Below are 27,712 nucleotides of genomic sequence, written 5' to 3' on the forward strand. Positions count from 1 at the left end.
GAAGATATTCCCCTTTTTCATTCGCGCTAACACACACCCCTTCATCCCCCTCCCTCCCTTCTTTCCCGAGTTTCGGAAAACTGGAAGGTCGTAGAGGAAACGTTTAAACAACTGCAAGTTCTGGGGAATGCAGCAGGTAAGAACTATTCTTAAACAACAAACGACTGAACAGCGAGTGACTAATAGCCTAGGCTATACCAATAACCATGGATTTATTTGGATAATTGTTCGGATATATTGACAACTGTTTGATTGGACAACATTAGTTCAAGGTATTGCGTGTAAGTCAGTATTATTTTTTACCAGAAGTAATCAGAATTATGAATTATGGTTATATATCTGTTTTTCATTTCGTTATTAGCATAATGAGAGAAAGCGCAAGCTGGCTTCTGCACATGCGTATCAATATTACGCCGTTTTCCATCTGAGAGATTCTGGGATTTATGTTTAGTAGAGAGATCAAAGTTACTTGAAGCCAAAAGCATTAAGTTGCCTGAGCGGTAATAGCTAGTTGAACTTTGTTTTTTCGGGGCCAAAATAAAGGTCTGAGATACTGAAACAGCAGAATATTGATAATTTACCGTTTGTTTTCGTGTTAATTGGTGGCTTGTGAAACGTTCCTCTGTGGATCGTACGTTTCTGAAACGTGCGATCAGCTATGTTCATGGAGTATTAGCCTACCAGCCTAAATGAAGATGGTTAGTGTTGTTTCTAGGAAGTAATGAATGGTGATACACAATATATTTTCTGGTTTAGATGTGATGTATTTAATGGATGAAATTTACATTTATATCACCAGGATGTCCAATTGAATAATCTATTTTGCAAAGGAGACCTGGAGTAGGCTACAGCACATTAGAATGAGGGACTGCTACATTCCTAGCAGCGACAGATTTGCAAACCATAACCATTAGGGAACAGGAAATAAAAACTAATGAAGTAACTAGTCATATCTACTGTTTTTTTTCTTCTTCCAATTGGTTTTCACGGGGCTTTAGACATGTTTGTTGGTGTCACCATTCTTTGACATGACTTGCTTCCACACCTTCCCGAAATTGCCGTGTAGTTAACGGATGAACTGGTACCAGAGGCTCAATGGCGTTTTATGTCTGCCTTTAGGGATTATTCATAATATTATTTTTTCATTGACCATAGCAAGTTGGATCGTAATGTGATTTATTCCCGTTCATAAGCTCAGCACCAGTTTGGCCCGCCGAAAGTTCGCTAGTTTTTAAATGGAAGTTTGTTGGAGCCTGAATCCACAGTAGGTGGTGATGAATTTACAAACGATAAATGGTGTAGATTCAAAATCTGTGTAATCATCCAAGATTCTGCATTTTGTAGCAGCCTGGATATGCTGACTTTAGGCTTGTAGCACATCAATTTTCATTATATTTCATTTATGCATATTAAATTCTATAAATACAGTTTAATTTGATCATTTTTTACAGAACTGACTGAACAGTTTAACGACTGTAAAATGTATCTAATTATTCAAGTCTGTAAAAAAATCTAAAGGAAAAAAAACGTGAAATAGCCTACTCGTTTAATCCAATTCGTCCACTTACACTTATTGAACCCCATTAAAACGATCTTTAGCAGTAAAAATGGTACTGTCGCTCCTTATAAATTTAAATGTATTTTAACAACTCTATGCGCTATGCGTATTAATGTGCGATCTCAACATATGTTAGTTGTGTCTGTATTCTCGCACAGTTCCATGCTAGCTGTGCAACAGCAAAAATGACGGTTGCTGTCCACTGGCAATGGTGCTGATGTCGTACCGTTAACAACAATTGAGCCCATTGGACATTAGGGGGTTTGGTCGATCGGACTGCAAACATTACTATGAATTCAGTTTAATGGGAAATATACAGGCAATAATTTAAAAAACTGTCAAACATTGAATATTTAATCTTTGGTCAAATTGAAATGAATGAGGAATTTAAAAATATGTATAACTAGATACAATGCTACTAAATATGATTTATGATAATTTATAATAATCTGCTTTATTCGGAAGTCACCAGCCACTAACTACATATAAGTATGTATGCAGAGATACAAGGATTTACAAATACCAGCTCCCTGCTGGCCTCATATATTCATTTATTAGTAATTCAGGCGATGCACCCTAAATGTACTAATCCTCATAGCCAGCATCCTCTGCTTGAACCACAATAGCTGTAATCTGAGGAAGAACCAGTCCATCCATGACAGTTTTCAGATTACATGCTGTGCAGCCGAGTCCAATTAAAGCGTTCTTCATCTTCTTATGAATACTGGAACATATCCACTTTAATCCAAAACGGGTGCTAATGACTAGTTTACCAGAGATATGGCAGATGTTTAAAAGTATTCACCATGTTCAATAAAATGGTTGGAGAAACAGCCCCCACCATACAACACCCTCACTCACCACTGTCTCTTCAGAGTGTTGAATGCTGATTTCTTAAAAGCATATATAGCTTTTTTGACTGGTTATGGCACAGAGATTGGCCCTGGATGGAATGCTAAGTCCATTCACCAAAGTGGAAAAATGGCCGTGTTTGTCAGTATTACATATTGGGTCCCAAAAATTTCTTACACTGGTAAATGCAAACAAAGGGAATTAGAGTAAAGAAGGAGTTTTTGGAGAGGATATAAAGTGGACGGAGATCATTTTAACTGCCATATAATCACTGGTGGTCATGATATGCTACAGTAACTTGAGCATTATTGGCAGAATGCTTCTCTGGTTCATCTAATGCTGTGGAAAATAAATATTTTCAATGATTGATAGAGCAATGCACGATAGCTTAGGAAACAGGACGGTCAAATAAACAGTATACTTGCAGACTGACTCATTTGATTCTATACACCTGTCATCAGCTGTAAGAGCAAATTGATTTTTTTTTTCAAATGTTCTTTTTTGTTTTCCTGTCAGGTTCCTTCATTATTGTGGACACTACGCAAGAAGCCATTGCCAGATGCTGCCCATATTTGGAAATGTTTCAGATGTCAGATTAATGGACTGCAATTTCCTGAAGACTTGAACACTGACATATCTGAAAAAAAGTTTCCCATCATCCCACGCTTTGGAACCCTAATTCTTAAGTCATTTTTTCTCTACTGCCCCCTGGTGGCCGAATCACTGTGTGTGCTCGCGCACTACAAACGGCCTGGCACTGCCCAACTGAATGGTCTTGAATTTAATGTGGAATGACACCTGCGTGCTGTTTGACTAAAGGGCGTATTACTCATAACAGGGAGACAGGACACATATTATCATTAGCATATCATTGATTAAGAGCTTCAGAAGGTTGCAGTGTCTCTCTCCCAACCACTGGCCTTCCTTCTGCCCAATCCTTTGACTTCTTTCAAGGTTACCCTTCATGTCAGAGGAACTGCCAAATGTGGGCATTCCTGTAGTCTCCGTGCTCTCCAGGGCTGAGGTGTACTAACGGTCCTTAGGGCCACATAGCTCTGGGCCTCTGCTGAAGGCTCCTCCCCTGCTCAGCTCCTCCGACCCACCCCAATCTCCTCTCCCCGCCCTGCCCCGCCCTGCTATACCTGGTAAAGATGAACGACACCCAGGACCTGGCGTCCCCGGCGGCTGCCCTCAGCACCGTCCCCGCTGCCTGCGTCTCCAAAGTGGAGCTGCGGGTGTCCTGCAAGGCCCTGCTGGACCGGGACACCCTCAACAAGTCCGACCCCTGCGTGATCCTCATGGTGCAGGCACAGGGACAGTGGACCGAGGTATGTGAGCCGCGCCCCCCCCCCCCCCATTTGGTACTTACTCCCACAGTCACTCACTGACTACTTGACAAAAATGAGCTCCACTGCAGTTAGGTGTCTGAAATGCACTTGATGGGGTCCCAACCTTCGTTGGCTCTTTAGTCATTTTTTGTAGTTAAAGAAGTAACGATCCAGAACAGGTTCGTTATATAATTTTTTTTTTGTTGGCATTTTTTCCAATATTTCTACATTTTCCCTTTTTTTCCATCTGTATTTGCTAATCGTGTTAGCACTGTGCCATCCATACCCACACACCAGGAGTGCCACAGCTTAAGGCTTGGCTCGCTCTCACTCCGATGCGCTCACCTGCGTGATTATTTTACCCACTGCAGCTTACACAATACTACATGAGAGAGCAAGCTGTGGCTGAAAAAGAGAGGCCAATCTCACCCGAGAAACTGCCAGGAAATGACAGAATTTTATGAGTTTATTATTTGATAAATACGTGGTACATTCTGTGGTGGTGAGAGAACCACGTTTGGGAGGATGGGCGAGCCCATCGCTGCTGGGACATCATTAAAGCCATGCTGCTGCATGCACGAGGCCAAGCTGCGAGCCAGAGATGTATGGCAGTGCTTTGTTTTGCTCGATGGGACCTGGACTGGCGTTTTCCACTGAGGAGAGGGGCGCTGGAGCAGTGAATTGGACCTGGAGATAGGGCTGCAGTTTAGGGATTGAGCCGTCTGTTTACGCGGTGGCATCAGAATGAAGAGTGAAATCTTAATCCTGCCCCATTATCCCCACAGTACAGCATCAGAGAGAGAGAGAGAGGGAGAAAAAGAGAGGGAGAATGGGAGAGAGAATGAGGGAGAGATAAGTGTATGCTCTTTTCTTTCTTTATTTGAGAGACCTCTGACAGAGACACGTGCTGATTTAGACGTAGCGAACATACTGTCACCTCCAATTTGTTTTTGTGAGACGGATTCTGTTTTGTCTCTGTGTGAGTGTATCTGTCATGAAAACGTATGGCCTTTTCAGTGTAGCGTTGCATCTAGTCCCGCCTGAAGCTGAATTTAAATAGCCAAACAGATGGTTCATAAGCAGCAGATACCGGAACTTTCTGTTTCATACATCTGCTTGGATAGCGATTTTTCTGCCATCGTGTCTGCATAACTCGTGTCACTTACAAAAGATGGGGGGGATTCACACATACAGTAAAGGTCCATAAGCATTTTGACAGTGACACCATTTGTATTGTTTTAGGTATGTAGTACAGCATAGTGGATTTGAAATTAAACAGTGAAAATGAGATTAATGATGTCAGCTTTAATTTCTAGGTATTTACATCCAAATTGGGTGAACCACGTAGGAATTGCAGCCCTTTTTATCCATAGTTCCCCCATTTTATGGGGACCAATAGTAATTTGACAAATTGAGTGGTCATATTGTTGCAAATTCTTTGTTTTTGATGACAGCCTGAAATCTGTGACCCATGGACATCACCCAACATTGGCTGTTGTCCCTGGTGGTTCTTTGCCAGGCATGTGCTGCAGCCATCTTAAGTTCCTGTGTGTTTTGGGGGCTTTTTGCCTTCTGTCTTGTCTTTAGCAAGTGAAATGCATGTTCAGTTGGATTCAGGTCAGGTGATTGACTCGGTCAGTGAAGAACGTTCCACTTTTTGACCCTGAAAAACCCCTTTGTTGCTTTAGCAGTATGTTTGGGGTCATTGTACTGCTTCAAGGTGACATGCTGTCCAATCGATTTTGAGGCATTTAGTAGGATCTGAGCATAGATGATGTTTCTGTACACTTCATAATTCATCCTGCTTCTTCTGTCAGCATATCAATCACTGTTATTCCCTCAATGAAGGCAAGTGAGCCAGTTCCAGTGGCAGCTAAACATGCCCAAGCCAAAACCCTTCCTGTGTCACGTTACGCCGGTGAGGAGGGCTGCTTTGGATCGTGAGCAGTTCCTTTCTTTCCATCACTTGGTGCAGATTTATACTTGTCTCATCTGTCAATAAGACCCCAGAACTCAAGAACACTTTTTAAAATGTACTTAAAAAAAATAAATAAATAAATACATTTTTTTTTTTTAGCAAACTCTAACCTGGTCTTTCTGTTTGCATCTTGTGGTGAATCTTTTGACGTTATTCTGGTATCGTCTTTACGGTAGTCTTTGACACATGTGCCTACATCTTGGCGAGTGTTCTTAATTTGTAATACAATGTGCCGGAGTACAGAGCCAAAACAATAAGAATTGTGTCACTGTCCAAATTCCTATGGCCTGCCCTGAATTTTCATGGTGATCACAATTCTTTTTTTACCCTGAAGTAGCTATAGCTGCTATTATGAGTGTGGGCGACTGCTTGAAATACATTAAATTGGATTAATATAGCCATTGTATGCTTCAGTATTTATTTATTTATTCACAATGTGCTAAGTTTGTTTCTTTTGAATACACAGCATTAATTTGGCTCTATTTGTAATGATCCATTGAAAGCGATGAGATTATTCAGGGAACGTGAACTTGCATTGTTAAGTGGCTCAGAGAAAATAATCAGGATCTGGGTAAGCTTGTGATATCCTATTGGCCAGCAAATGTGGATAACTGCTAGTTAGCGATTTGCTTAAATACTTCTTCACAAACATCATTTGGCATCAACTTTGGTGTTTATTGTAAGATTTTGACTTTGATTGATCATAATGTTTATTCACTTTCTCTAATGCCATTCATTTACATTACTCATTATCATTTAGGGTCCACAGCCAGTTGACAAAAATACAGTGAAATCAATTCTATGAAATACCCATTCCATTTTCCATGAAAGTGTGCCAAAACATATTTATTTTTGTAATTTATTATCTAAATTTGTCATTCTACTGTTGCATGCAGTCAAAGAAAGATTAACTACATTTTTCGCAGCATAACAAAAGCCAAAACCCCAAAATATTTGCCTCAGGGAGATAAATTATGGGCTGGCCACTAAAAATATCAATTATTTCCAGCTTCAGACTAGTACTGCTTCATTAAATGTCAACAAAATTATAACTGAATGAACACCTTCTCATTTGGAACTTTGTCACAGGGAATTTAAAATTACAAATTACAAACAGAATTTCTGTTGTGTGCTAAAAGACATGATGAATGAGCAGAATATGTGCTTACTGTCAGTGATAAAAAGCAGAGACAGATGCTCACCAAATACAGACTAAGTGATTACATCCTGGCCACTGAAAAAGGATAGACACCTACAAGCCTGGTGCCCAGAAGAACAATCTATCACATATTAATTTGTTGCACATTAACTCATGTGCAGCGCCCTTTCGACTTGCCTATTTCATGACATGCCTGTTATTAATTGTCAAGCTTTGACAAAATGAAAAGAGCAAAGTAAAGCAATTTGAATTTGAGTGAAATTGAATTAAAGAGATAAGAAAAGAGAGACAGAAAGAGAGAGCATGGGGAACCAAAGAGAGTGAGGGGAGGAGGGGGTAGAGAGAGGGAGAGAAAGAGAGAGAGGGAGGGGGAGAGAGAGAGACGGAGGGAGGGAGAGAGGGTGAGAGTGATAGGGAGGAAGAGAGAGAGAGAAAGGGAGAGAGATGAAGAGACAGAGAGAGAGAGAGAGAGAGAGAGAAACGGAGAGAAAGAGAGAGAAGAAGAGCATGCATGTGAGAAAGCAGTGATTCTGACAGGCCCTGCAGGTCATCAGCTGCTTCCTGTGGTCTGTGTGAAGACCCTCACAGAGGTGTAGGATCAGGAGCGAGGGTCACGTGACCTCTCTCATTTCTGCGCTCCGGTCTGTGCCTGCCAGCCGCCTGCTCTGCGCCGCCTGTAAATCAGCTCCACGCTGCACGCTCGCGTCCTCTTGCTGCTCCACGCTCGCGTCCGCTCCACGCTCTTACCGAGCGCCCTACAGAGAGCGGCTGTGCTCGCAGAACTCAGCCATAGGACCCCACGCCGCTCTGCTTGGATGTGCTGGGTCACACAGGGAGAAATATAGGCTGCAGTAAATGAAACATCTAGCGGAGGCTCAGGGCTGATAGCACAGAAATGTAGACAGCTGGCAGATTTAATTCTAGATGTCAAACACCAGCAGTGGTGCTCTCTATCGGAGAGGCACATCTATCACCGTGCTTCTTGTGCGCATACCTTGGGAATGGGGATAGGGCGGGGGTCTTGAGAAATGGGATGACTTTGCCACCGCCTTCTAAGATCCCTTTGCCTTGCAAGGTACTCATACTGTATTTGTGCTTCTGTATTGGATCTGCAAGACATATACCGGCATAACACCGTGATTCGGAATGACTGTCACTCACATATGAGCAACAAACCAAACAATGCAAGTGCAGACTTGTTTTTAGAGTTATTATTTTTTTCAATTTCAAATATATTCTGGAGTTGCCACTATGCCTTTTACAGCCTGCATAAGGAGCACTGTTGTTAAAGTGTGCTTGTTTCTGAACCAGTGACTGTTTTGCATAATACAGGCCATACGCGCTACAGGAGTGAGGTAGCACTGACTCCAGCATTGCCCCTCCCTGATGACTGTGAATAGCCAATGGGCACCTTAAATTGGTGCCAGTCATGTTCTGTACTGACAGCTGTGGCGCACACCTGCACAGTAAAATGTCCCCTGTTAAGTCAACTCCAACTGGGGCCATATGTTCTTTGAAAGGGTTGATTCAACCCTGAACATTTAAGTGTGTGTGACTATAGGGCAGACTTGCCATGAACGGTGAAGACCTTTCTATCATGCCAGCAACTGCAAGGAGACGTTTAGAAAATTGCTAGAGGTCTTGCATCAGTCGACATGAATGTAAAGGACTAATTTCCTGAATTCTTTCCGCATATACAGGTAAGCCTGGGTGGGTAACTGTCACTTCCCTAGAGTTAGCCAATAGTACCTATTTTCAAGATTTCTGAACATGCTTATTGCAATATGGACCAGTCAAGTCAACTTTGTGCCATAGTCATTTGCAAATTTATAGAATTCGTCTTTGAAGAAACTCTCCATTGAATAGTAAGGACCCTTTTTTTTCCAGTAATCAATTGAATTTAAATTCATTTTGAATATCGACTGAATTGAAACGGCACTAACCTGAACCTCCCATGATGGGTGAGAGGGGGTGGGTAATAGTTTCATTTCACCCCGAGCCCAGTGAAGATGTCTCAGATTTCCCTCACTGGTGATATGATGGACACAGTGCACTTTGTTGCCAGTAGTAGCAAATTGATAATGCTCCATAATCTCTCTTAGAAAGGGTGAAAAGCGCAGTCTGTTCCTCCTGGACAGTACCTTCAGTTTTTTTTTTTGACATGGTTTTACCGCAAGAGTACTCATATTGGTATTATCTCCTGCGCCGTGTAACTGTTGTACAGCAATGTGCCAGTTTATTTTCTTATTTTGTCCACAAACACGGGTGCCTGTCACTGCCTGCCCGTCAGACTTAAGAGATTTTCGGGAAGGATGCTGTACATGGAGGAGACAAGCTGGAAATTAGCATAGCCCATTTACCTTTCTTTAATTGCCTGCGACATGCTGATCGTCAAATTTTCTGATGAAATGGCGACGCGCAGCCGGCGCCTGCCCCACGTCTACCCGCCCCGACAGGAAGCTCGACGGCGGGATTTGTCGCAGGGGGGAACTCACCGGAAGTTCGCAGAGTGGCGGATTTGCGTACTCGCGCCTCGTTTGGCGGGGAGCGCTCTACGGACTGAGTCACACGTCCGCGGGCGCACCCGCGCTCGGCGTCAGCGCGTTCACACCGACGGTGCGAGCTGCGCCGTGCGCTGGCTTGTCGCGGGGGCTGACGCTTTGTTTTAATTTCACCTTCGGGTTTGTGAGCGGATGCGAGACAGCGCCGCGGCAAATTGAACTGCTTGAGCGAAGCACATAACTTCAATTACCCCTACAGACACCCAGCTGCGCACGAGAATATTGTGTAAAAAAACAAATGCGAAACAATGGCGGTTTCCCTCGGTAACTGCGTCACCCGTTCAAGTCAATCAATGAGTCCCAGCAGAACTGCGCATAGGCAGAAAATGTAGACGCATCAATGTGTTGATTGAAAGCATTTGACCATTGAAGCGCTTCTGCATTATACTAAATAAAGCATGTGATCTCAAGCACCCAGAAGCAGCCGATATCTCAATAGGAAGAGAAAAATATAGAATGGAATCAATGCTGAATTAAGAAGAAAGATGGGACAAAAGAAATTATTTTTTCCATAAAACTCTTTTTTATGTAAGACAGGAATAGAGAAGCGCTTTCTTTGTGAAGCTGTCTCCTTGGTGCTGAGAGCCGCATTCCGACACCTTGTCTCGTCCAATCAGATTCGATAGTTGGCCTTCCAGGGCTCATTAGGCGAGTGGTGACGTGTGCGGCGGCCTTTGAGATGGCGTCCTGGAATGCCTCAGGTTGCTCTAAAGAGCCTAAGCCTTGCAGGCTGACTCCCTTTCATTAGCCATTGTGACGCATGCTAGGGAATATGCTCGCGTGTTATTTTTAGCGCTTTTACTGCATGGCCCGGCCTTGTAACCTGATACGTCCGTATTGCCAATGATGGCCTTGAGGCGTAAACCGCGGTAAGTGTGAAAGCTCCAGGAGCTGGTCTGCGCATCGTGCGCGTGTGTGCGTGTGCCGCTGAGCAGCTGCTTCACTCGCGTCCAATGACCGCAGAGCTGCCCGTGGCCGTGGGTCGCAGAGGGAATCCGATTGGTTGAAATGGAGCATAAAATGAGACCAAGCTACCGAAGTGACGGCCACCCTACGTGCACACAGAAACGACGGTGTCCACCGTTCAGACATGACGAAAGATAAAATGTGTTTGAAATACTCAACAGAAGAATCCTTGTTTTGGATGGTCGGGATGCTGCCCGTGAGGTGCAAAGCCAGGGATCCACAGGCTGGACTCATTAATTCATCACTGCTGTAGATGGTCTTTGGTATCTAAGAATGATGGACAGTTTAGGGGACTTGTGGCAGTTTGTGTGCCAAATCTACATGGCGGAGTCGGGAGCTTCAGAGCAAAGCTGTATAGTAGTGTGACAATGAGATCTGAGTAGTATATTGAGCTGGTATGGGCTCATAACCACAGTAAAATGTTGTTTTTCAGTCCCCTAGGCCAGATATTATTATTGCACCTTTTAGTATTTGCTAGTTTTAATTTGATTTTTTGACAATGTCAAGCTGGAGAAACAAATGTTGTGAGAAATACAAGCTTATAAAACAGCACTGCTAATGAAATAAACAATGCCCTGATGTTTATTTTCCCTGGTGCTTCCTTGTGCCACCATCTTAAAAGCCTCCCGAAATAGCCATGTGGAGCTGTGATTGAGATGTGAGGAGGGTGTAATCTTGCTTCAGCAGTAGTGTGACGTGTGTGCTGGGAATACACGTGGGATCTTGCTGTTTGAGTCAGGGAAGACTTGCTGCTATAAGGGGGTGGGGGGGTGCGGATGGGGATGGGGGGGTGGGGAGGGAGAGGCGTGTCTCTGGTATGCAGCGGGAGGTGTGGTGCCGCTGATAAGGCTCTGTTCTGGCACTGTGGTCCCGTGCCAAGCAGACGTCTCCCAGTGTGAGCTGGCACTGCGGGTGGGCGGTGCGGTGCGGTGCGGTACGGGCTGACCCTCCGTTCTCACCTCCCTCCCGTCGACGGGAACACCGGGAGTGTCGCCTGCTTGCTGGAGAGAGCAGCCAAAACCGGATCTGTCCCTCTCTGCGACAGCGGCGTCCAGCCTGGGTGGGCTCAGTGAGCTGGCGATCTCCTCCCTCCCGAAGCTGTTTGGTCTCAGCTCTTGCATGTACATGAGCGGCCATAGCACACGGTAATGGGGTTTGGCCCGTGTGCTCCTATGTAAGTGTGAGGCGATTTTCCCACTCAGGCTAATCCAGTTTTGAACTCACATTGACATCGCTCACTGGAGACGGGGGATTTCTGTCTCCTGACCTTAGTAGTAGCACCTTGCCTTTGCAGGGATATTTTTACGCAAAGATAACCTGGCTTTTCAGCCTGAAGCGCTGGCTATTAGGCATGACAACCCGGAGGAGATCTTCAAAGAGCTCTAACAATGCCTCTGAGGGAAATGGATTCTTTTTTTTGGTTGACATTTTTCCTTTTGCTTCCTGGCTCGGATTCCTCAATTGTTTGCCTCATGCCGTATCGCTATGCAACCTTGAACCCAACAGCCAGGAGTGCAGTCAGGCACTGCTGTCAGACAGTGACTGTTTAACACCATACAGGTAACACAATGGCGGTAGGTGGGAGGAGCTGATGTAGCGGTAACAGCAGTAACACGCCCCACCCTTATGGACGGGATGCTCACGATCATCTGACGACCGAGCGATGGCTCATTCCTGAACTTGCAGATGAAGGGCACAGCCTCCGCCTTCATGACTGAGACCCTCAAAGGTGCTTTCATGTCTTCACGCTTTGTGATTAACCGGCCCTGAAGTAACACACCTCAGCGTGCATTCAATTTCTTCTACTGAGATGGTGATGAGGGGTCCTTTCTGCAGTAGTAAATCATTAGCCTCAGGGCTTGCGCAGTCCGTGACTACAGATGTGTGGGGTGTGCTTGGCACACATCAGTTCTGTCCCAGAAGACGCCGGATCGGACCCCGCTCTGTGACCTTTAGCATGAAAGCACAGTTAATTAGGCTGTGGCCTGTATCTGTGCGGCTCTTTCCGACGGCTCCCGAAGATTACAAGAGACCGGGCGCAGAGGCCTGTTCAAACAGCAGGATGAAATGGAGGCGAATGATTCATCGGGTACCTAGAGCTCTGTCTCTTTCTCTCCCTGAGTCCCATCCCCCCCCCCCACACACACGTCTCTTGTTATCGCTTTTGAGACACGCCCCAGTCTGGTGCGCCTCTCTTGTCCAAATCGCATAAATAAACACGTCTGTATTTACAGAGCTGTCCTTTCGGATGGGAGCGAGGGAAGGCCCATTATGCAGTGTACCCTCTGTTACTTCCCTCATGCAATTAACAGCACATCCGAACGTCAACAATGAATCATTCGTTATCCGTCACGCTAGCCTCGGTTTTCACTCTGTCAAACATTCTACCCCACCCCCTGCCATCTTTAGTTTTACAGGAAATGCGACAGTGTGACAACTTCTATGGTGTCTTATGTCATTGTTTAAAAACTGTTGCCTGTTTCAGAGTGAATGTCTTCTTATGCTCTAAGTCATACATTATACCAGGCTAACAATTTGGAATGTTAGAAAAATGATCTTTAACTCACAAGGATCAGCCTCATAATTTTACTCAGCTGTATTTGAATTTGAACTGTGGATGGTGGTTCCTTTTCATTCTAGCAGGAACATTAGCAATGCTAAACAAATCTGCCATTTTAAGGCTTTCATAAGGAAGATTTGCCGCAAATCTGTCATGATCTTCGTCATGTCTAAATGATAAGCATCAAGGGATGCTACCAGAATGTTTGTTTGCAACATGCCAGAAACATTTATGAGACTGTGACAACACTTTCTTGGACCCAAATTTGTGGAATGCTCATATCATGTTATTATCTCCTAGGTCTATGGGGCTTTTTTTTGCCTTAACTACATAATGCATGTATTGCCCTTTTAAAATATGCAGCATGATATAATTGTTTAATTACATTCAGCGACTACCAAAATTGCAGCTTTCATTTCATTTAATTTTTGATGGTACAGCTAGGAAGATTTTCGGTCCTTGCATCCTTAACATGGAAAGGCCAAGGCTGTATAATAAGGAAAGTCTTTTTTTTTTAGAATTAAAAATTGAATAAAGGAATACCTAAGCAGGAATGAGTGTGGTGGGAGTGTGCAGGTGGTGTCAGTGTCTGACCTGAGCTACTGAGGACCTTGCCTGGGTAAAATATTCCACTTTATATGCACTGGGTGATTGGCCCTAAAACGGTATAATTTACTTCTCTGATTTATTGGCCTGTCTGTCCTCGTAGCCATTTATTTTAGGTCAAACCATAGACAATTGGCAAATGACCTTTTCACAATTGTTCAGCGGTTCAAGGCCTTTCCAGCTATCGCCTCAGGAAAAAAAGAAGAAGAAAAAAACCTGCACTAAACTTTAGACTCAGGCACGAAGTGAAGATGAACTAAAACACCTATTTCTCTGTAGATTTTGACTGGCAGTTGCCTTTGGTAGAGTCAATTTAGATAAAACATTTTTCTGCACCATTATATTAAAACACCTTGACATATTAAGACAAAGCCAGCAAAGGCCAGCTCAGTCTGACTTTTATGTCAGTCAGCAGCTTCTCTGAAAATGTTGTCCAGAGGTCATTTAAATTTCAGGGAATATCCAAAAAAAAAAATCTGTGGTAGATAGTAGCTCAACACGTCTTTGAATGCTAAATGCACAGCAGGCTCTCACCTGACAGAGTCGTTTATGTGACTGGAAAACATTTCAAATTTGCAAAAATCTGACAGCCATAAATGTTGGCTTTCAAGTCCTTCTGTCACTGACAGATTTTTATTTAAAAGCAGGGGGTGATAAAAATAGAGGTTTGGATGGATGGATGGGGCGGGGAACAATCAAGTGTGTGAGGAGAGACGCCACTGCGCGTGGTGAACTGGTGAACAAGCTGCAGGGTCGTCTCGGGTGCCTGTCCTGGGATGGTTTCCTCTCATTTTAGACATAAGCTCCGACATCAAACAGGCAGAAGTGCACTGAGCTTCGAAGCAGGCGGAGAGAGCACATGATTTGGGGCTCATTCCAAGGTGGGAGGTCCCGAGAGGTCCCGTAAGGCTCTGCCACGCCTGCTGCAACGGCGTGACATTCTTAAATCCTTTCTCAGAGCCTCTGGATCCTTGAATCCACAGCCTGGGCTGAATCATTGTGTGGGTGTGTATGGAATCAGAAATGCCCCCCCCCTCAAGAAATGCACCTTCTTACATCCTTCAGACTTTTGGGAGGATTTATCAGATGGAGGCTTAGTTGTGGGGTGCAGGCTTGCCCACTGAATTTTCCCCTGTTATTCTGAGTGGATCCTGACACCTGGGCACACTGTGCATGTAGCGTAGTGCATATGGAACGAGGCCATACTAGGTCAAGGTACTAGTTGGGGCACTGCCACTGTACCCTTGTGCTAGGTAACCAGAACTGAGTGAGTCCAAATAATAAAAGTCGCAAATAAATGACAAAACATTGTAAATAAGGTCCCTCTCTCTCGCCGGCAGCTGGACAGGACCGAGGTCATCAAGAGCAACCTGCACCCCGTGTTCGCCAAGGTCTTCACCCTGGACTACTACTTCGAGGAGGTGCAGAAGCTGCGCTTCGAGGTGTACGACATCCACGGGGCGCACAGCATCGGCGCGCGCGACGATGACTTCCTCGGGGGCGTGGAATGCACTCTCGGCCAGGTGAGTGACGGGCCAATCCCTGAGCTTTGAAAGCGCTGCTCACAAGCTGATTCGCTGGAATCTTGCTCTATGTCAAACAGCTGTCCTGAGCTCAGTACATTGCTTTTAATACATTGCTAGCCAGTCTTTTCCTCTTCTGTATTTTTGCTTGTACATTTCTTCATCTATTCATTTCACTTGGTAAGCTAGCAAAGTGAAAGAAGGTTTCTGACAGATTTGCACCATTAAACAAGGCCTTGAGGAATTTGTATCCTAACGACTTTAATTACAATGACTGGGAGAATAAATTAATGGTACAAATGGATTTAAAGTGATTGCTGTTGTTGTTGAGAATAAGAGAGATCCTTTACCACTTTTCCTGTTTATTGGAATTATTTGTTGACGATGGGAAAAAAAAAAAATTCATTTCAGTGTTCTATTGGTGCAGCAGAATGGAGGAAATGTGAGTGTTCATGCTATAGGCATGTTTACAACAATCTCCAAGGCTCATTTCTCCAAAGCCGCAAGCAAATTAGTATGTATGGCTGTGCAAGTGTGTGTGTGTGTATGTCTGTCAGAGACAGAGAGAGTGAGAGAGCCATAGAGCAAGAGAGAGAGAAAAAGAGAGAGAGCCTTGTAGCTGATGGAAGCAAAGGATTACAACCAATTATGCTGTGTGTGTGTGTGCTATTTTTGGCAGCTGAGGTTCTGCTAATGTGTTTTCACTCCCGCTGAGACAGTAGGTTCACCTTTGCATCGTTGACCCACCAAACAAACAAAGGTGTTGTCCTCAGAATATCAATGCCTTTCAGTGTCTGCATGTGTCAGAATTAATTTCATTTGAGACCTAATTAAAATTCTAAATGCTTCACAAAAAATTGTCCTTCATGAACATCTCTTTTTTTTTTTTTTTTACCACTTGATTTCAAACAGCCTCTTTTGCCTGCAGACCGGAGGGGCACTCGTGGATCGACAGCTTTGTAAATATTGAACAGAATTAAAGCTTAAAATGCCACAGATAATGAAAATATTTATACTGCTGCAATATATTATCCAGGCTCTGTATTCTCCTTGTGCAGTACCGCAGATGACCTCGCAAAGTTATTGTTGGAGCTCTTTATAATTTGTGAGATAAATTGTTCGGCCTCATTGATGTTGACTCTGGGTGAAATGATGTTTAATGACTGTTTGGTCCCTCAGGTAAGAGATGTATGCTCACCCTTGGCGGTTTTGAAGAATGTGTACTCATGGGTTGTTAATTATCTTGAATATGATCTGGGGCAGGCCTTCATGCCAGGGTAGATCTTCACAAATGTCATCTGTTCCTCAGATTGTAGCCCATAAGAAGATGATGAAGCCACTGTTCTTGAAGTATGGGAAATATGCGGGCAAATCCACCATAACGGTAGGCATACGACCCCTCAGCATACTTATTACAATGTGAAACACATGAAACACTATGGAAATAGACAAGTAATTCAGATCAACATGGAACAAACATTCAGAATGAAATGAGCCAATTAATCTAGAGCACAGCAAAATGTTCAGCATAAAATCAACTGTGACAGAGAACTGCAATGCTGTTCCCACTGGGCTCATATAAACTCTCCTGGAGAAGTATTAAGCCCGAAATAGTTTAAGTAATACAGTTTGTTTCAATGTATCCGAGCTAAGCTGCCTCATAACCTTGAGGGTAGAAAGGAGAGTGAGAGAGGGATTGAAGCAGAGGGGGGGGAATACTGTTTGTGATCCTTTGGCGCTTCCAGTAAGAGCCACCTGCCAGGCGGAGATTTCCCCGGATTGTTCAAAAGGAGAAAAAAAAAAACCCAAACTGAAAGGGCAAACAAATGTTAATGAGAAACCTAGGCCCGGCACTACCCTGAGTGTTCCCATTCAATGCCAAGGTGGCGGAGGCTTTCTGTTGTGCTCGGCTGGAACCAGGGCCTCTGCCCCCCCTCCAGAGCCTCTGCCCCCCTCCCGGCCCTGCTCTGGGGGGGGGGGGGCAACGGGGAGTGTGACGATGGAGCTCTGTGGAGGGCTGTGGGTAAAAAATCAGATGTGACTCTCACGCGCGTTGAGATGAGGCAGACAGCTTTCAGCACCACAGGGACTGCAGGCCGGCTGGACGAGGTGTTTGGGGGTGGGGGTGGGGTGGGGGTGTGTGTGGAGACATGGGGTTCAGAGGAGCACGCAGAGCAGGATCAGTGAGGAAGCACAGTGGCAAAGGGATTTACATCATCCCTTCCTCCCCCACCAGGCTGGCAAAGCCGAACATCGCACGTGCCCATCGCTGGGGGCCCATAGCTGGGGGCTTCATACTGAGTTAAAAGGAGGCTTGGGGAATGTTAGCTCTCTTAGCCTCAGCCTTCTGAGCGGCACTCCCTGCTTCAGATCTCCCTGACACAGAACCTTATCTTCAGGCAGTCTACAACCTTTGAGAACCTAACCTAAGATTCCTTTTTTTTAAACTGTCATTTAGAAATTAGAAGCAAGAAATGGCCCTGCATATATAGATATTAAGTAGTTTTTGATTGTCTTTTTCAGGTGTTGGCACAGGAAAAGCTCAATGACCTCAGCTGTTGTGGATTTAATAGGAGAGTTGATGGAGCTGTGAGTCACAGCCCATTTTCCGGTGACTGACAGTTCATAACAGAAAGGCTTCAGTGGACAAGTTCCCTGGAAGAAGCTTCCTGGCTGTGGTTAATGTTAGGGCATTGATATAGAGGTGCTTGTGATGATATAAAGAGCTGTAATATCGTTAGCCTCCCCAATGACTGTGCACTAATAGGGATGATGATGTCACAATGGGCACCACTAATGCTCCACCCCTAATGTATGGATTCCAATGTGCCAACTCTGCCCCCCGCCATGCACTGCACAACTGTCCCTTCAAACGACTGGTGCACATGGCTCATGTTCTGTGTCACTTTCTCTGCAGCACTTTTGGAAATAGAACCCTTAATTATTATGGAGCTATTAGCCACCGCAGGCCCATCACTGCTTTGATGCTGTAACGCAGTTAGACCATAATTTCATTACTCAGCCCTGCTTGCTGCACCTGCAGGGGGGTACATTAAAACAACAGACACATTGTCTGGGTCAGGGTCTGGCCCCTGAAATGAGCCACAACACCTCAACTCAGTTTGAGAGTGTGTATTTATAACTAACTTGCTCGATCTTAATGGTAATGTTTTCTTCTGGGTGATCCTTGTCAGAGTGCACTCACGGGCATGTCTTGAAAGTTTTGGTTTGATTGCCTTGTACTTCATTCACACAAAGGTTAGGAGTAGCTCAAATGTAAGATTAATTCAGCTTCACATATTATTTAGTGACTGTCTTGTAGATGGTGATACACCAAGTTATGGCATAATGTGATAGTCGTGCTTCATGCTCTGAAATGCTTTTAAGTTAAATTACAACTCCGCCTTCACCTGTTATCTTTGTGATGGCTGTACGATAATCTGGTTTTTGAAAAGCATTCATCCTGAAGTATTGCATTTATATAGGTGATCTTAAAACAAGATAACAAGGAGGAAACTGTTTGGTAAGGTTCCTCATCACTGTTGCATTTGAAACGATGTATTTATGGTGTATATATTTAGTTTCGGGTTTTGGCTGAGATGTGTTTTCAAACAAGTTGGAAACCGGACAAGAAAAACTGAAAGCTGAACTACTTGAGATATTCAGCAATCCAATCTCTATCTTCCTCTCACCCCTGCTTTCACACTCTTTACCAATTTCTGTTCCTCGCTGTCACACACACACACACACACACACATGCACACATGCACACACATACACACACACACATGCACATACACACGCACACACACACACATGCGCACGCACACACAGACATGCTCTCTCCATGTCCCTTATTTCCTTCTGTAACTCTCTCAAATCCAATAATAAAAAATCATTAAAATTCTCACTCTAGCCACAACAGGCTGTGTGAGAAAGTAAATTGAAAATTAAAATGTTTACAGTTTACTGGCTCTGGGATGTGGTAATGGCAGCTGTCTGAGTGCATAAACCAAGGGAAGTTATTTTAATTATTGCCCTTTTAGGATCTTCTGTGATTTCAAGGGCTTTTATACCATGCTGGGGAAAATGGAGTAAAAAATAGCCTGCCTGTTTTTACTTGCAACAACAGTGAGCTTGCATTCTATTGCTTGATTGCCTCTGGTAATTGCATTGAATCAGCACTCGCGTCTCAGCAAACACGGTTTTTCAAAATATACACAGGGAAGGGACATCACAGGGGTGTCTCATCGCCCTTGACCTGGTGCTGCACTGATGTCGTAGTAGGGTTCAGTTTTAATTGGTCAACTGTTACAGTAGAGGAATGTATGCCGGTCTATCAGTGAATCAGACACACACGCAGACACAGTTAGTTAGTTGAGTCTTTACGAGTCTGTGTGTTTGATCTGTAGCTTTCTCGCTGATGCTTCGACATGAATAATCTCACACGTTTGAAGGCGGATTGTTTTGATTTCCAAAGTTGTGCTAAACGCTTCGTGAAAGTAATTTGCGTGATTTTGCTAGCATCATCAACAGGAGTGCAGTGTGCAATGTTTCAAGAATATTTCGGTTGACTGAAAGAGCCAGCAGTTAAATGGGGAAGTTGCACACTGAACTTAGCCTTCCACGGCCTTTGTACACTCCCTTCCCTACTCCCTGCTTGCTGAATCCCTCAGGGGGAAGTTTTACATTTTTCTTTCACTTTTCTGACCTTGAGTTCTGTGCTCGCTTATGAACCATCACAATCATAAAATATTTTTAGCGGTGCTCTGTCCCTGCAGAAGCCTGCTATTGATATTCGCATTATCCATATAGATAGAGCAGTACAATACAAAACAGACACTGTTGGAATACAGAATAGCCACCGTTTTTGTTAATGCAGCATATTCAGTTTGCTATATTTGCTCAAATTGAATGCGCAATTTCACCCTTAAAACCACTGTAAGCTAAATCAACCAAAATAAAAATAAATACCGATGTACAGTACTGGCTTTGTGATTTCTTCTCTCAGAATGATTTACTTCTCATATAAAACTGAAAGAGCAGTACACATGCCCTGTCAAAGAGAGCAGACAATTTTTAGGTTCAGACAATGACATGGTACAAGACAGGCTCTCAGGCCTTGTCCCAAAAGAGAAGTCGGAGACATTTCTCTCCATCACTCCACTGTCTAGTGAAAGGTCTTTGCTGTAAATGTGACTTCTGTTTGTGCTGTAATTTTTAGGTTCATGCTGAGGAAATATCGGGGAACAACGGTTACGTTGAGCTTTCCTTCTGTGCCAAGAAGCTGGATGATAAGGTGAGGCTTTGTGACTGCACATTAGCGATCAAAAAGATTCTTATGCGAGTGACTTTGAAGAATTGCAGCTGGTTCATATTTTCTCTGCAAAGGGCCCGCAGACAGAGCTGAAATTGTAGAAAAGTTAATTAATACTTGAGGCTGTAATAAGGACAATTACACTGCAAAGTGTTCTGCACCTGTGGCTGCTTCCAGAAACCCCGTGTAACCTGAACAAAAGACAGATGTTTGCTGCTGATTTGTGTTCCCTGAGGATTTATTATTGCGTTTCAATTTTTTCTTCTTCTGTGATTAAGTCTTTTTTGACATCACTGTATGGAGTGTTAAAGTCCCGCTCACCTCAAAAAAGTGGCTGGACCTAGGAAGTGTACTGAAGCAATAGAATTTTCCATAGAGGAAAACTTCAAAAATCATATCTTCTCACAAGCAAAAAATTACACAACCTCTTTCTCCAAATGTGTTTCGCACACATCTTCTTCCATGTGTTTCGCGTATCAGTTGGTTGTAAAAAATAATATTCTTAAATTTTATCCTCAGATTCACCTTATTGTTAAAAAACGACATAACTACAGATGATATTAGCGTTAGGTACAAACATACCGGAGCTGTTTGTACCTATTCAGTGTGGTTGAATTTGTTACTCTGTATACAGATCCCTGTCTGTCACAAAAAAATTAAGCCTGGGGAACATAAAGAGGGGATGCCTAAGATCTTGCTCCGGCTGTTTTCCTGAGAACGGTCAGGGCCATGTGAGATACGGTGTGTCCTTGGTGTGTCTGTGTGTGTGTGTGTGTGTGTGTGTGTGTGTGTGTGTGTGTGTGTGTGTTTGTGTGCATGCATGTTTCTGTGCATGTGTGTGTGTGTGTGTGTTTATGTGTGCATGCGTGTGTGTGTGTGTGTGTGTGCGTGTGCCTGTGTTCATGTGTGTCTGTGTGTGTGTGTGTGTTCGTGTGTGTGTGTGTGTGTGTGTGCGTTCAGTGGCGAGAGGCATCTGTATGTAAATGTCCCACCCACACAGTATGGTACACAGCTGGCCCTGGGTGGGTGTCTCTTCCTCTCACTTCTGTCTCTTCTGTCTCTCTCTCTCTCTCTCCTCCAGTCTCCCTGAAGCTAGCCATCCCCTCCCTGGTTTCCTCTAAAATCATTGCTTTTTGTTCTCTTGCTGTACTCTGAATTCATTCATTTCCAGCAACCTGTTTCAGTCAAAACAAAAACAAGGTGTCGGTTTACACGCAATGTCTGCTTTCCGTTGCGATGACAACTACGAGACTGACGAGAAACACTGTAGTGAAATATCTTTGATTCTGCTTGGGGATCTGTGCTAACAGATGTCCGGCTCAGCTGCTTGGAGATTCTGCACATACAGCACACACCAGTCCTCAGGCCATGGCACATTACCTCCCCAGCCTGCATAAAGCATAAAGCCCTTACAACAGTGACGTGCCACCGTTTCCACTCTGGCCCCACAGAATGATGGACCGGTTGATGCAAAGTGGTCAAGACTCTTTGCCAGGTTTTATAGGAACTTTAAATGTGGGCACTTTATACTTGTGGCAAACTATAGTGATAATGTAAATCTCCCTGACTAACAAAGAGCGTACATCAGACATTAATGACTCCAACTGTGTGGTGACATGCGCACACTACAATCCATTCGCTGTCCCTTTAAAAATGGAACATTTGTCACTGAAGGAATGAAATGTTTCTCACAGTAAGATTACCTTTTGCCTGCAGTATATTAGATGCACAGCTCCAATATTAAAGTTCTTGTGATATATCTCATCTCAGCAGTGCTTGTTGTAGTCTTCTGTGGAGGTACTGTACATCTGGCCGTCCTCGGCGACTAACATTTATAAGGATAGACTAACCATCAGCAATGTATTTTCCAATGTGTATTATGCGGTTATCAATCATTATTTCATTTTCGCTATAAGCTGATTCCCCCACGACAGCGTTATCGCCCTTCAATCTGCACTTGCGGCAGAAGCATTGGGTTTAGTAGATTATTCTATGCGCTTAATGCACGCGCTAGTTTCACCGTCGTCATTTTAATCGCTATTGAGATGCTAATGTCAGTGCAGAAACCATTTTAATTCCTCCTTCCATTGCTGTGCAGGCTTTCAATGCCATTGGATTCCTTCCATTTACATTCCATTTTCAACAGATAAACATTCACGTTCTTCGGAATGCCAAGGCTCTGGGTCATTTGTGCCAAACAGATATTTTTCTCAGAATATTGAACTTAAAATATGCTTACTGTATGTTTTTACTGTACTTCTTGAAGCATGGTAAGAACATTAAGGTAATGACCATGAAGCGCACAGCTGGAGAAGCCTTCTTAAGCGCTCTCTTTGTTGTTATAATCTTCAAGTCCCATAAGCGCGATGGTGAAAAGACCGTCCTCAGTCTAGAGCACGGGGGCTAGCCAACAGAACGCTAACACCAGACTGACAGCAGAGGCGGAAGAACTAAATGTACAAAAGGGAAGCCAAATGCTTGGACAGATTAATCACTGCTCTGCAAACAGGACCTGTCAGTCAAAGGATGATGATGATCTCGTTAGTCTGGGGGGAGTGGTCTCGTAAGAGCCTACATGCACTTTGGACACAGCCACTCATTTCATGAATGGGCCTTGACACTGGTAACGATCTGTAATGTTGTATTTGGGTTTAATGAGGCTGCCAGCAAAGCAGGCGAAGAGCACAGCCAAGGACAACATATCATGTTTGCATGTATCACAATGAATGGAACACCTACAAGTCAGCGCATGATCTAGAACATTCTAGCAAGCCTGGGCTTCACCAGTCATTTGTTTCAGCTTCTTCCTATCATCAGATAGCTTCACAGTGACATTACTTTTTTCATGTTTCAAATAGCTTTTTTGAAAAAGTCCAAGACATTAATCTTGAAAGATGTTGGCTGTATCAGAAGATAATAATTGAAGTCTGAATCAAATCCCTCCTGCGCCAAATCCCTTTCACTGATGCATAAAACATTCCAGTGACGTCAACGGCATGCACAATCATCCGATGCCTTTATCATTCATCCTGTGGAAAAAACTAGACTGCATGAAAAGTCATCAAGACGAGTGACGAAGCAAAGCAAAGGGTTCATAATAATCTCTGGTATTTAAAGTTGCAAATTTAGAGATGTGATGTACGGTTGAAGTCTCCATCCCTGGGGGGTTCAGGGTGGGGGTAGATTAGGTGTTGACAATCACACATCTAAATCAGGCCTCTGTGATATCATTGGCGAGTGGTTACCATGACAACAAGATTGGGGGGGGGGGGGTGCTCTCGGCATTATCCCCGTGGAGACGTAGTAGATTAAAGCTCAGGGAAATGGGGATGTTTTTCCTCACGTAGAGCAGAATCAACTGACCTCTGGTAGAAAATCAAATCGATTGCGGTCTTAGGATTCCTCCATCCAAGACTTGGTGTTAGGTTTTTTCAGGTCAGCTTATCTACTTATTCTTCACAGAAAAGTGCAACAGCACAACTGCCGCCATGTTGTGCACCATGAGGAGCACATAGTCACTGCCTGTAATGGCATGCTGGTCACATCTGGTCATGTCTGGTTATGTGAAGGGTGCACTTCCCCTGTGGGACCTGTGGTCACTGCAACCGTCCATTAGCTATGGCCTGTGTGTCTGCTTTTCAGGACCTCTTCAGCAAGTCAGACCCTTTTTTGGAAATCTACAAGATCAACGATGATGGATCCGAGCAGTTAGTTCACAGGACCGAGGTGAGGGGGTCGGGGAGCAGCGTGTGGCTTTTGACTGTGTGCCTTACTGCTTTCTCTGCTGGTTTTTCCCCCCCACTGTTACGAGCCCTAAGCTGTCCCATGCCTCCCCCTTTCAGCTGTAGGATTACTCTGCTCGTTGCATACGCAGCAAGTTCCTCGCATGCACTGTAAAGCTTTGCGGTCAGAGCTGGGTGCGGGAGGGGCTGAGGTTTCTGTGCGCTCTCCCTCTTTGCAGGTGGTTAAGAATAACCTGAACCCTGTGTGGGAGCCCTTTAAAGTGTCCCTCAGTTCCCTGTGCAGCTGTGACGAGGACAGGCAGCTGAAGGTGAGCAATCTGCCCAGACACCCTGGGGCTGGAGCAGCTCAGCTCGCAAAACACTTTAAGTAACACATGCAACTGAAATGATTTTACACTGTAATATCTCTCGACCCCCCTCTCTCTCTCTCTTTTCTCCTCCTCTCTCTCACCTCCCTGTCCCATGTGTTCACACCCGATATAAGAGTTCCCTGTTTCTAAATATGACAAGGGTATATTGTACTTGTTAATGGCAACAGAGTTTGCTGAAATTTTTTTGCTTTAAAGTATAATATATCAATCTCTTATTACTGGGGTATTTTATCACCTTTTTTTGATAAAGTTAACTTAATGGTATCTAGATAAATGTGTGGTGTTCGGCTGCGATGTGTAGATTTTCTGGGAAGCCAGCTCAATAAGGAAACAGAAGCAGTAAGCCACACCATTATGAAATTATGAATGGACGAATAGGTCGATAGGTAAAGATTTATCTCTTCCTGCCTTGTAGTGCCTAGTCTGGGACTACGACTCCAGGGGTAAACACGACTTCATCGGGGAGTTTTATGCCACCTTCAGAGAAATGCAAAAGATTGGAGGAGGAAGCAAGGTCAGTGTACAGAGAGGCTCAGTGTCATGTGACATTTGTCACTCAGATACCTAACAGGCATCATTGGTGCTCCTCTTTGCCCCATTGAGGAAAGTTCCAGACTTCATGCCACTGTAATGTCTTGCTGAGTCAGTGCTGTCTTGGCTCATCTTGAGGCTTGACTCGTTTCTCCCCGGGCTTTCCGACCCCCAAGGTCACATGGGATTGCGTGAATCCGAAGTACAAGCTGAAGAAGCGGAACTACAAAAATTCAGGCGTGGTGATTCTCAGTGATCTCAAGGTAAGGATGCTGCTCTTAACAGGGTGGAGGTCTCTTGGTGGTGCGTCCAGCTCAGGTTCTTGTGCAGGGTGAGGGTGGTGTCCTCACTATGCCAGTGCAGTGCATAGTGGTACAGGATTATTGTTCATCTCATCACAACAAGGGACGCCTCTGGTTAATCAGGTACCTGTAAGTCACCTGACCCAGCTGCATCATATGCGCAGACCTGCGGTACAAAAATAATGAAGCTGTTGGATTGCAGCTCAAACACAACTGGCAGGGTGTGGTTTAGAGTCATGGCTCATAGTTGAGCCCCCTCCCCTAGGGCAAAGAAATAGGGGTGGGCCCACAAACTTTGTTGGGAATTCCAAATTGACGAAGAACAGAAAAACAGAGGGATTGACTGTTTTTTCTAAAAATAAAGACGACTGAGATCTAAGCACCTTATGGCTTTGACTGGCGGCCCTTGTCAGTGCTTTTTCACCTCATCTGCGACAAAGTGCAGCATGGTGTCCACTGCAGTGTGACCACTGTCACGGTGGAAATCACACTGCAGTGGGAGGGAACTTGTACAACATCTCACATGGGCTCAGCTCTTTTTTTGGGTTGGGCTTTCCATGAGATAAAAGAGCATAAAAATGGGACTTCAGCCACATACAAGGGTCTTTCTCTTCCATGTCAAGCAATGCTGTGGGTACCATTTTGTCCACGCTCACTAAAAGCAGCTATAGTGTGATCACTAATACGCTCTCATTAATCTGCTGATTGTACCTTTATAGCTTTTTTTAGCACATTGCCATGCAGTGGACTAATTAGCTTATTACTGCTGAGATTTTCTCACACCTGGCAACATCGCACGGAGAACCTGTCTGCATTCCCAGCATACCCCGAGATCTCTGTCTGAGTGGCAGAGCTGCCTTGGGCAACAGCAGTTTTCCTTCTTATGTTTGGATGGCCTAAATTAGAGATTCGTTGATGCTGCTGCTTTTGGGCCCACACTGATGATAGTCTTTCCTGATCTTTCTCCCACAGCTCCATCGGGTCTATTCCTTCCTGGACTACATAATGGGAGGATGCCAGATTCACTTTACAGTAAGTGGAGGTTTGGCTTTACTGTAGCTGTGCCATGCCCACGTGTCAGCGCGACACTTAAGCACTGAAAACTTCAGTGAAGAATGAGTTTATCGCGCACAAATTGCTCATAGATTAGCAGGCCGTGCGCGCTAGCTGGCATGCAGCGGCAGATAAAGAGATTTATGTCCGGAAGAAATGCCACAATGACTGCTTTTTCCTCTCTCTCTGTTGGCATTGGTGACTGTGGGTTATACCCCGATCAAACTTTTCTCTTCTCTCCACCACCCCCCCCTCCCTCCCCTCTGTGTTACGCAAGGCTGAAAATAATTGCCCGAAAGATCATGTGTTTGCCAGAGGCAGCTTTTACAAATCAATTCAAATTGCTTTTAAACTCTGCCCCTCCCCCCTGCCCCCAAGCTTCTACCCCCACAGGAGCGTATAATTCCCTGCCTGGGTTACACTGGCAATGATGAACATTAATTATGGAGCTGCTGCATTTGGAAACTTGCATTGCCTTTCTACTAGCTAGGAGACGTGCAAATTTGCAAAGTCCTCTGGGCTTTGATGAAAACTCAAGAGGCAATAGAAGGTGCAGGTCTTTTGAGGGTGCACCAGAATGTGTGAGATCTCTGCAGTATCTGATCATTCATGTGTGGTCACTCACGGTCAAGTGGTCACCAAAGCAATGACATCTGCCAACACAGCCACAGATTCTCTATTTTAAGTATAGAATTAGATGGGAACAAATGGATAAATGTCTCCTTATGTTAATGATGTAAATGGAAAGTGCACATATCTAGCTATATGTAGCAAAGACAGTAACATGCATGTGCAGGCTTGCTGAATTCAAGTCAGGATTTTTTCTTGAAAGCAGGTAAACGAGCAAACGGTTCCACTGAGGCTGAACCTTTGGACAGTACCCTACAGGAGCAACATTACTTTTATGTGGTAAATATTGAAAGTAGCAATCTCAGTAACCATGGACAACTTCAGCCCACTCATTTGAATGAAGCCAATGAAGTCAGCTATGTCCTGTCACAGCCAACTCCAGGTTAATGTCTAGTTAATGAGACGTGACTGGAAGAAGCAATGTGTCAGTAATAGGGCTCAGCTTGCAGCTTTGGTGAACTCTTGGCATATGAGCCACAAAAGAACTCAGATTCTACTTTTTGCCACCTCACCCTGGTAGGTTTAAAACATGAAATAACACACATCAAAAAATGTAGTCAAATCATTTTTGAGTTTTGCAATAGATTTATTCAAATAAACAAATGCAATCAATAAATCAATCAATAAATCAATAACTAAATGTTCTATTTTTTGGGCACTGAGTTGTTGGTGAT

At 44.2% G+C, this 27,712-nt stretch overlaps 1 protein-coding gene across 2 annotated transcripts in view; it reads left to right on the forward strand.

The window, feature by feature from the left end:
- The window catches only part of LOC135255676 (copine-7-like), a 46,908-nt gene continuing 19,196 nt past the window's right edge, over window positions 1-27,712 (forward strand). Inside the window, exons 1-10 of one of the 2 annotated variants that reach the window (XM_064337178.1) lie at window positions 1-136; window positions 2,927-3,738; window positions 14,909-15,091; window positions 16,401-16,475; window positions 20,316-20,390; window positions 24,051-24,134; window positions 24,370-24,459; window positions 24,938-25,036; window positions 25,230-25,316; window positions 26,328-26,387. In XM_064337178.1, the coding sequence (XP_064193248.1) occupies window positions 3,562-3,738; window positions 14,909-15,091; window positions 16,401-16,475; window positions 20,316-20,390; window positions 24,051-24,134; window positions 24,370-24,459; window positions 24,938-25,036; window positions 25,230-25,316; window positions 26,328-26,387 (930 nt within the window). In that variant the 5' untranslated portion in view covers window positions 1-136; window positions 2,927-3,561. The other variant, XM_064337179.1, reaches the window with a different exon arrangement.

Source organism: Anguilla rostrata, chromosome 5 (assembly GCF_018555375.3).
Source record: "Anguilla rostrata isolate EN2019 chromosome 5, ASM1855537v3, whole genome shotgun sequence".
NCBI lineage: Eukaryota > Metazoa > Chordata > Actinopteri > Anguilliformes > Anguillidae > Anguilla > Anguilla rostrata.